The 10,294-nt window shown below is 56.2% G+C and overlaps 1 protein-coding gene across 2 annotated transcripts; it reads right to left on the bottom strand.

The window, feature by feature from the left end:
• Positions 1 to 2,744: 2,744 nt before the first annotated feature.
• IRX6 (iroquois homeobox 6) lies at positions 2,745 to 9,585 on the bottom strand. 2 transcript variants are annotated; one of them, XM_009196456.3, is made up of 6 exons: positions 8,215 to 9,585; positions 6,883 to 7,140; positions 6,106 to 6,215; positions 5,618 to 5,925; positions 4,185 to 4,799; positions 2,745 to 3,207 (listed from the first exon to the last, which is right to left on the bottom strand). In XM_009196456.3, exons 1-6 carry the CDS (start codon positions 8,257 to 8,259, stop codon positions 3,200 to 3,202), a joined length of 1,344 nt encoding a protein of 447 aa, XP_009194720.1. In that variant the 5' UTR covers positions 8,260 to 9,585; the 3' UTR covers positions 2,745 to 3,199. The 2 variants fall into 2 exon arrangements, with proteins under 2 accessions (XP_009194720.1, XP_003916932.1); XM_003916883.3 differs by having other exon boundaries at positions 2,745 to 3,204; positions 8,215 to 9,015.
• Between the last annotated feature and the right edge of the window lie 709 nt (positions 9,586 to 10,294).

Below are 10,294 nucleotides of genomic sequence, written 5' to 3' on the forward strand. Positions count from 1 at the left end.
AACACTTTTCTGTTTTTTTATGAGTCACCCAGTTTATGGTACTCTGTAAAATAGCAGTCCAAACAGACTAAGACACATGACATTGAGTCTGGCACATGGTAAAGGCTCTAGAAGTTCTTATTGTCATTAACAGGATCATAGAATCTTAAAACTAGAAGTGACCACAGAGATCATCTAGTGAATCCAATGTCCATCTAGCGACACTAGCAGGAAATAAATAAATAAAGGCAGGCACTGGGTGTGCTGGGCGTTGGGGGGGCTCCCTTGGGTGGCTTCTCGTCTTTTCCAGAGAGCCTAGCCTCTGGTTGCTGCCCAGCTGAGGGAAGGGCCACTTTAGCCATAGAAGGAGTTTGGAGGTCCAGTTTGTATACATCCTACAAACCTGAGAACCTCAACTTTCTGCATTTACCAACATTTACTTTGCAGAGGTCACAGTCCAGCTGTCTGTGGGCACCAGCAGTCTCAGCCGAAGAGAGCAGGGCTGCAGCCTCCCTCCCCTTGCTCTGGCGTTTAATCAAGACAGTATTCAAAATATGATTCTGGGAGATTATATTGGGAGATTTGCAGGAGGCTCTCAGGGGGGCAGAGATGGTGGGAACAGATTGCCACTGGGGGCTTGAGGCTGGGATAATCACAGGCTCAGACGTGCCATTCTCAGGCCCTTCTCCTGGACCCCGGGAGCTCACCATCAGCTCTGGAGGAGACACTGAGCAGCAGGATGGAGAACTAGATCATCCCTGTATTTTACAGTGGCACAACTTGGAGGGGAAGGGGCTTGTCCAAGCCACAAAACAAGGCGGTAACACAATTGAGAAGGTAAAGCAGGTTTCTGGGATCCCAGACTGTCCTTCAGTCCCTCTCACACCCCACTGTCTCCAGCCAACTAGGACCAGATCTTTGAGATAAGCTTAGGCTGCAGGCTCCTGCTTTGGGCTGGGGAAGGCAGGGAGAGGCTAGGCCACCTAGGCAAGAGATGTTTCTTGCAGCTAGAGAGACAACCTCCTGGGGCCCTGGGTGGTGAAGTAGGGCAACTCGGGAAGGCCTCCTTTCCCAAGATTGAAGCTGAACTGCTGGAGGCGGTGTGCGGGTGAGATTCCCCCTAACCCCGACCCTCTGGGTCCTAGACCCTGCTCAGCCACATGAACTGAGTTTAGTGGGGTCCCTTCTCCAATCTGGTCTTCAGCTTCCCATCTCCAAGTGTTGACTCTCTGATTCTAAGGATCACTCTCCCCTCCACGAAATGGCTCTCTAGGGCCCTACTCTCAACTGGAAGCCCTAGGACGCCTCTGCCGCCTCTGCAGTTTCCGGAGGGGTCTACCTGGCCCCCCAGTAGGGGGTGGGGTCGAGAGTGCCTTGAAAGAAACCTCCAGCTAATGCTCTTTATTACAAGCTTTAATCCCGCAAAGCCGACTGGAAATAATGTTTATCTTTTCGCAGTTTAATTTTCCGGACCCTAAGCCGCGGGTCAGCGAGGGCGACTGAAGGTCCCTGGGGAGGTTGGGGGTGGGAGCAGCTGTTGCCCAGGAACAAAACGAAAGCAAAGAGGGGTCTCCCATAGGAAGCGTGGGCGGGTGTTTCGGCGGGCGAGCGAGAACCGAAAAGGGACTTTGACCCGGGCGGAAAGCTGGAGTTGGTCTCCATCACGGACCGCTGTGACCCTGAGCTGGTCACCCGCTCTCCCGTTTGGGCTTAACCTTCTCATCTGATGAGGAGGTTTGCAGTTTTTGTAACTCATGATCTCTAAAGTCCCTTCCGACAGCAAAGCGGTCTCTTCCATAGAGAAGAAGGGCTAGGAGTTGGCGCGCTGCTTCGACTTCCCTAGCATTTCCAACCTCCACATTTCCCCTCATCGTCCTCCAAAGGTCTTCAATTCTCCTGCGCAGGAGAAGAACTCTGCTCGCCTGGATTTCAGTGACTTATAACCTGGCATCCGCGCTGGTCTGGAAGGCCTGGCCTGGCCGGACCCGGCGCTGGAGACGCAGCTCCCCAGGGATCCAGGCCTTGGGCGCACACCCCACTGCCTTTCCTCCTGCCTTCCCGCCCCATCTGCTCTTCGGAGCTCCCCTCTAGGGCACTGTCCCGGGTCCCTGCTTCCCTGCTAGCAGCGGTGCGCTCTTTCCCTGGCTAAAGCCAAAGTCACTAGACCCGGGACGCGAACGCAGGCAGCCTCCCAGAGTCAGCATTGCGCGGGCGTCTTTACATCTCTTACCCCCAACCCCGCCGCTCGACACTCCTAGCAAGGGGGACAAAGACCCCTTCCCTGCCCGTCAGTTCCCATTGGTTGGCCTGTACCGGAAGTGTTTGCTGACACTTTTGATAAAACGGGAAGAATGCCCCCTCTCGCCTCACACCGACCCTGAAAGCTGCCTGACCTCGCCATTAGGTTCAGTTCGATCGGAGGAGCGCGGTCCTCATCACCCCTCCCCCCAGCAAACTTACAACCCAAGGACGAACCCGGAAACAGATGCAGTTTCCAGATAAACATCCTGACAAGTCCCACCACTTCCCATGCGCATGACCCGCGAGGTGGTCAGCTTGGCTCCACGGATTGGTCACGCAGCGGTTAGTCCGCTGAGCTGCAGTCGCCACGACCTTATCGGTTACCTTGTCAGTTTCTTTCCCAGCTACTAAAGGAACTGAGGTATGCAGCCCACGCCGCGCTGTCGCAAGAACCCCTGGCCGCAATGCATGTTTGCCTGCACCCCGATCTCTCCAAGCACCCCTGGCAAAGATAGGCCACACAGCATGGGTTTGGACTGATTATTTTTAAGGACACAAGGGGTTGGGAGGGGGAGAAGATGCACAGGGTCCTTAGTAGCCGGGTCTGCGATGAAGTTACAAAGTGAGGGGGCGTGGTGGAGGTGAGAGACAGGGGTGAGCAGGAGAGGAAGCCTTGTTGAATCCAGAGGAGGAAGAGACTTGGTAGAGTCGTTGGGTGGGGCAGACTCGCCCAGCCTCCCACTCGGCCTTCCCCAAGGTGCCCTGCCATCTCCTCCGTGGGGTCGGCTAAGGTACAATTCTGCCCACCAACCCAGCTCTGCGTGCAAGGACAGCTGCTAGGAGGGTTTCTGTGTGTCTGTCTCTTAGGCAAAATGAGAGCTCCTGGTCCCTGGCAAGGTCTGGCAGCTTCTTAACCTGGAGATGAATTCGAAACGTGGGGCCCATTTCCAAGATTCTTTCGCAAATCGCAGCCGTTGCGCTAACCTGCTGAGAGAGGAAAGGTTGATTAAAACCCAAAGGCCGCTTAGTGGCAATTCTTAGGAAACCTCTGGGTCAGCCATGTCTCTTCTGAAGGCAAGCAAAGGGTCTAGAGGCAATTAGCTTGCCAGAGGTAATGTTTGGATCCGTTGTGTAAATTCAAATAACAGTGTAACCCACTTTTCTAAGCCAGCAGCTAATCCTGAGAGAAATTACTACAAAGAGAGGAATCTGACAGTAATTGCTGGAGGCTGCCTCATGCTTGGGGAATGTCCCTTTGTGGGGTGAAATTCCCTTCCACCAGGTCCTTAACACAGTGAAAAAACCAGCCAGCATAAGGGGACACTGATAGGCAGTCACTGGCCTGCCTGGGGATGAGCCCTTGGTAGAGTGCTCTCCAGGGACAACACCAATCTAGGGCCTGAAGCTGTTGACCGCAGGGGCAACTTCCCAGGGGTTTTGGTGGGACACAGAGAGAGCTGCAAGCTGGACTTAAGCACTGAGGTTAAATCTATGGTGTGCCTCTGGCCCACAATCTTAGACTTCTCCAAAAGCCCTGGTGCTTGCCCAACCCTAGTAAACTCTCTGAGCAGCACAGCAGGGGACCAGCCAGTCTCCTCTGAAGGGCAGGCAGGGGACAAGGGCGATTGTGCTAGAGGGGCATGGTGATGCACACCTGCTGAATTTGGCAGTACACTGGACCACGAATGCAGAGATCCTGGTTGTCCATCTCTCGAACGGATTTCTAAGTGATTCTAGGTAAATTACAGTCTCCCTGTGAGCTTATTATTATTTGGCTTTAAAGTAAGGGAGTACTAGAACTTATCTCTACGCTTCCGTCTGAAAGAGTGCTGTGAAGCAATCTCCCGTCAGGTCTGTGGCAGACCTGGGCAGACGGGAATGGCAGAGGGTGTGCAATTGCCGGGCAGGGCGGTGGGTGGGTGTCTTTTGCATAGATACTCCCAGCGCCGTTGGGGGCCCACTACCTTCTGCTCCAGACGGGTACTGGCACTGCACTACAGGCTCGCTCCTCCGCGGGCACGGCGCACAGTTCAGCGGTAGTCCCTGCAGGGCAAACCTGGGGTTTCCAAAGGCTTTGGCTATGCAGGAAGACTCGTCGCACGCGGAGTCTCTGGGGACTGAGAGTCGCCGGGCAGAGGCAGGAGGCTGTCCGGGAATCATATGGCACTCAGGACTTCGTGGCCTAGGCCGGGTTGAGGGTGCACCTTCGACAGCGCTGGCTGCCGCGGTGTGAGCCAGAGACCAGATGCGCGGTTTCTCCACGCATGGGTAGTGCATGGTCAACCTAGGGCCGCCTGTCTCCGCCGCGAGGAAGTCAGCTTCTTCCGATCCGGAAGGCTCACTGAAGCAGAAGCGGGGCGCGGCCAGGCCGCACTCCCTGCGCTCCAATCGGCCCTCTCGAGCTGCAGCGCAGGGCCCAGGCAGCGACTGCGCGCCCTTTCGGAACTCCGTCAGCCTGTCTGCAGCTGTGGCCACTACCTCCTCGTCTTCAGCTTCCTCCTCCTCCTCCTCCTCCTCTTCCTCCAGGTCTTCTAGGTCACTCAGCCGGAGCCCCCGGGCCTCCTGGCTAGCAGTAACTTCTGCAGGAAATCAAGACCGAGTGAGAAAAGCCCCAGGGCCCAAGGGAAATCGGAGGAATGCCCATCCCTGAGAAGCTTTTAGCAAGAAGCGCCCTGCATTCAGGGCATCCGCGGTGTCATTCACCAGACCTGCCGTACCACCCCTTGCATTTGCCCCAGGGTTGTTGGCCACCTGTCCCTGGGAAAGAATTCCTGCCCCAGCCCTGCCCCCACCCTTTAGCGGACTCCTCCTCTCGCGAGCCCCGCCAAGCCAAGGAAATGCCACATGGTGCTGCCTGAGTTCTGGATCTCAGTTTCTCAATTGTGAAAAACCAGGGGGCAGGTTTTCCTCCATTTCAATATTTACAAGTGACTGCTGTTATATCATTTAATTCAGCAAATATTTACTGAGCGCTAACTATCTGGCGGCCATCATTTAGGTATTAGGTGTGTAGGGCATAGGGCAGTGAGTGAGGCTTCTGCTGGAGCTGGCATTCTAGAGAGGGTAGTTGGCTATGTAAACTTTCTCACAGTGACAAGTATGGCAAAGGAAATCCAAACAGGCTGGCAGAACAGAAAATAACTGGGAAGCTATTTTGGCTTGGATGAGTCAGGAAGAACTTTAGGAGGTAACATTTTGATGTCAAGAAGAAGCCGGTTGTGTAGAGATTTACAGGTAGAAAGCAGTGCACAGGCTAATGCTCTGAGACACGCAGGGAGGTGCAAGGGTAAGTCTGAGGACCTTCCAGAAAATCTACCCTACAGGGCAGCTTTTGAAAGACCAAACTGCTTGAGGGCTTGTAAAACCCTTAAGGTGGAGTGGTGAATGTTTTCAGTACCTTTGGTGTCACAGTTTAGGCAGCCTAGCGAGTCCTCCTCTCCTCCCTCTGCCTTCCTCTCCTCCCCACCTTTGTTCTTGGGTGCCCACGTCATTTTGTTCTCTTTCTTGAGGCGCCGGCGTGCGTTGGCAAACCAGGTGGACACCTGGGTGAGGGTCATCTTGGTGATGATGGCCAGCATGATCTTCTCACCCTTAGTGGGGTAGGGGTTTTTGCGGTGCTCATTAAGCCAGGCCTTGAGTGTGCTGGTGGTCTCCCGGGTGGCATTCTTTCGGCGACCAGCACCACTCAATTCCACTGCGCCATACCTGTGGGGGAGAACCTGGCTCACATTCTAGAAGGGGAACAAGGAACTGCAGGCAGAGGGCAGTCTGTGGCCTGGAAGTGTGGTTCAGCTCCCTTCTTCTCCCCTGCCCCCATCCACCCTACCTTGGCAGTAGGGGAGGAAAGCCTCCCAATGCCAGTCACCAAGGCCCTTCACTCCTTACCGTTCACATTGGTACTGCCCCAGAGTCCGCTCATAGGGATAATAGGCTCCTGGTTGTGCCAGGCTGGGTGTAAAACTCCCTGCAGCCTCCTTAAATTCATACTGTGGATTCTGGAGGGAGAGGAAAAGAGAATTCAGGACTACAGTTGGGGAGGGGGCACATGGGGTAGTAGCTAAGGGTCTGGTTCAAATCCCAGTATGGCCACTGGTACTGGTCGTGTGATCTTGGGCACAGTTGCTTAACCACTCTGTGCCTCAATTTCTTCCTTGGTAAAATGGGGATAATAGTACTGATAGGTTATTGAAGAAGACCATGCTAGCAGAATGCTTGGCAGAATCCCTGGTGCAGAATAAGCAGTAGTTAAATATTAGCTGCTGTTATTACTGTATCACTTACCCCTCCCCCTCCTCTCCACACACAACACACACCAGCTGGGGCATTTCCTGCTTTACTCTTCTTCAGGAGCTTTTCTCTGACCCTTTGTATCCCTGTGACATTGGGTAAAGTATTTGAACCCCTGTGCACCTCTATTTCCTCATTCATAAATTGAGATTAATGATTACTTGCCTACCTCACAGAATTAATAGAAGTATAAGTGTTTTCTAAACAGTATGAAGTTCAAGTTCTGCAAACTGTAATGTACTGTATTTTTTTGTCCTCCTTATACACAGTCCTAACCATTTCCTTTCCTCAGGAGGTGTGGGTCTTTCCTTGACTTTCTCTGGATTTCACCTGTCTCTACTGCTCATGCCCCGGGGACTCCACCCCTGTACTCACCAGTGCCCCATACAGTGCGGGGGGCTCCGGGCTATAGGGCAGGTAGCCAGGGTAGCTCTGGGCAGCTGCAGCGGCCGTGTAGGGGGCTCCATAGATGCCCAAGGTGGTGCCCAGCTCTGGTCGTGCACTGCCCAGCAGTCGACTATCGTAGGGTGCACAGCAGAGAGCGGGCGCTGGGGTGGAGCCTGATGCTACATTTGAGACTGAGCGTGGGGTAGATTCGCAGCATGTGGTGCTGGAACTTGCCGACACCAGAAACTACAGGGGCAAGAAAGAGGGCACTGGAGGTCAGAGACCCCTGCCTCCGGCTGGCGGGAGCTAGAAGCAAAGAGGGTGAAATCAGATTGCTCCTTCATTCATTCCTTCATTATGCATTAACTAAATGCCACCCGGGCTGAGCATTCTGTTAGGTGCTGGGACGGGAATTATAAAAGGCATTTTAACCAAAATACCCTTATAGATGCGCCTATGCCATTGCTAAGGCCCCAGAGCCCCAGGAGGCCGGGAAAATGTGAATATTCTGAAACTGGAATTAAAGACACCAAACCCTCAGCCCCCTTCCCTACCCTCCTCACAGGATCCTGCAAAGGCGGAGCTAGAAGGTGGCCTTAGAGACCATTATTAACGTCTCATTCCTGCTCCCCATTTTATAGATTGGGAGTTGAGGATCAGAGAGAGTGTGAGACTTGTCTAAGATCACACAGCAGGTCAAAGGTCGAGCCGGCACTAGACAACAGGAAAATACACTCAGAACTCTAGAGAAAAGCTGCAGAACGGTGGAGGGGGTGTCCGCAGAACTTTTCAAGGAAACCCTTGTCAATGCACAACATCCACTTTGGTTTGGAAAATCGAGGGAGCCGGAGAGCTTAGGCCCGCCCAAGGAAGGGGTAGGAGAAGAGTCCAGGTCAACAAATGAACAACAATATGGCGAGATGGACAGCGTCGTAGCCTACAAGTCCTTCCTTCTTTTCTCTCTGTCTCTCTCTCTCTCTCCCTTTTTCTTTCTTTCTCTTTAAGACACTCCCGGCCACCTGAGACTTCTGTATAGGAGGAGGCCTGACTGGGAGATCCCTGTGATCCCACCCACCTCACTGAGCGCATGGTCAGAGTGTCCGTGTTTCAGGTCACAAGATTTTCCAGGGTGCACTCCGGGGTGAAACGTTCTCATTTAGGGATTGGGGATGTCAGAGGAGGCTGTGACACATTACCCTGGTCCTTGCTCCTTCGGGCTTCCCGCAGGACACAAGAGGAGGAAGATCAGAGACAGGCGCCGGGCACTAGGCACTCCCTCCACCCAATCTGTCCCCTGTCCCCCATAGAGGCGCCTCTTACCTGGGAAGCGCCGCTGTACGGGTGTCCAAAGTGCGGGAAGGACATGGTGGCTGTCCCTGGCCCGCCTCTCTCTTCCCTTTCGAGTTCCCGTCTCAGCCCAACTGTTCGGCGCTCCCAGCAGCGCGGCGTCTCAGTTCCTTACACCGTGGCGGGTGCCCAGTGCCGGTTCCTCCGCCTGGTTGGCCCGAGTGGAGGCAGAGCCAAGGGCAGCCCGGCTGCCGAGCCCTGCGCTCCGGAAGGCGCCCCTCCGGCCCGTGGGGTCCGGAAGACAGAAGGGCCCATGGATGGGCAGGGAAAGGAAGAAGATGTTGGTTCCCAAAGGCGCGTGGTGGCGAGGTGAGGTGCGGCGCGGCGCGGGGCTGTGAGGCTCCGGAGGTGTCCCAGTCCAAGGTGGCCAGAGGCTCAATGTGACGTCACGGTAATCCTGAGCCGCCAGACGGGACCCCGGGCCCCGGGGCCCCGGGCCACCAAGCGTGCCAAGCGCAGCCAGCCCGTGCGCGCGCGCGCACTCTCACCCACACTCACACTTGCTCCGGGAGGTTTGTGCAGCTGGCGAGGAACGTCAAAGACCCTGACCCTCTCTGCTCGGCGCTGAATCCTACCCCTTTTCGCCAGGAGCTCAGGCGCGCGCGCGCACACACACAACCTCTCCAAATTACCCGGGAGAAGTAGGAGAAACGCCTCCCTCTGAGCCGCGCAGGCCCCTGGCGCAGCGCGCTCACCTCCTCCCCTGCGGCCCGGAGGAGGCGAGAGGCAACCGGGGCGGCGAGGGAGGAGAGAATACAAAAGAAGAGACAGGAGAAAAGTGGGGGAGAAAGGCAAGAGGGAGAAGGAGGAGGGGAGAGGGGAGACATGAGTCTGAGTGAATAGAGGCGCGCGGGGGAGGGGGAGGGAGCTGGGGTGGGCGAAGGCTGGGCGGAGGCTGAGCACTGGCAGGTGGAGGAGAGCAGAGGCCCGGGGGAGAAGCCTCCAGCCCGGCTCCTCCGCCCCTGCGCTGAAGGAAAGTTTGTTCACGCCACAGGCCCGGCTCTCGTTGGAACAGCTCCGGGTAGCGTCGGTGGATCCCACTGGCCCGCCCATCTTTGTCCTCGGGGATCTGGTTCCCCGCCTCAGCCTCCCCAGGACTTGGGCTACATTCCGACTCTCCAAGCCCTGGCCTTGCCAGGCCTTGACCTTGGGACTTCTCTGCAGCTGCCTGGTCCTCGAGTAGGCCGGATAGCGCCCCCTCGAGGCCGAGGCTCAGGATCCCTCAGATTCGGTCGGGAAACTGGCCGGGTCCGATCCCTGGTATCCGCAGGCTGCTTGCTAAGATCCCTGGGCATCTCTTCCGAAGGCAAGGCTTGGCTGCCTCGCGCGCGCCGCCCGCAGTGGTCGCGGGGCAGCCAGGGAGGCTGAAGAAGGCGCCCGGTCCGGGCTGCAGCCCCTGCGCTCCGCTGGGGGTGGCGCTGGAGAGCCGCAGTGGAGCGCTCCGGGAGGGTGGCCCATTCCCTGCGCTCCTCCTGGACGCCCGGCTGGGCCCAGCGGTCAGACCACCTTCTCACTCCATCCCAGGGATCTTCAAAGGGACACTGATGGGTGGGCGGTGGCGGGGGCGGGGGGAGGCTCGTTGGTATCCAGGAGGTGGCTGCCTCCTCCAGGCCTAGTCCCCAGACAGGGCACCTCCAGTTTGCGAGCACGGTAGACTGCACATCTGAAGGCTCAATACTCAGGTCACAGCTGCCCTTCTGAGAGCCTCCAACCCGCGACGTCTAGGGGCGAAAAGGGACTGTCGCTCTGGTAGGGGAAGGTCTTCGGTGGGCACTGCAGGGATCCAGTGGGATTTGCAGGCCAGAAACCTCAGAAAGCCTTGCTTTTCACTTAACGGGGTCACCGCGCTTTATACTTTTAAAATGCTCTCCCAGGACCTTGCTGCAACTCCTCCGAGGAGCCATAGGGGTTGGTTCAAGGGCCCAGTTTTATTTTCTAGTTGAAACGCGAGAGCCTGTGGCCCAGAAGATAGCAACGGCTCTGGGTTCTTGCATGAGGTGGCGCAAGGTCTGGGGCCCTGGACGGGGCATGCCTCAACTCCCAGTTTGCCACT

This window comes from Papio anubis, chromosome 18 (assembly GCF_008728515.1).
Source record: "Papio anubis isolate 15944 chromosome 18, Panubis1.0, whole genome shotgun sequence".
Lineage (NCBI taxonomy): Eukaryota > Metazoa > Chordata > Mammalia > Primates > Cercopithecidae > Papio > Papio anubis.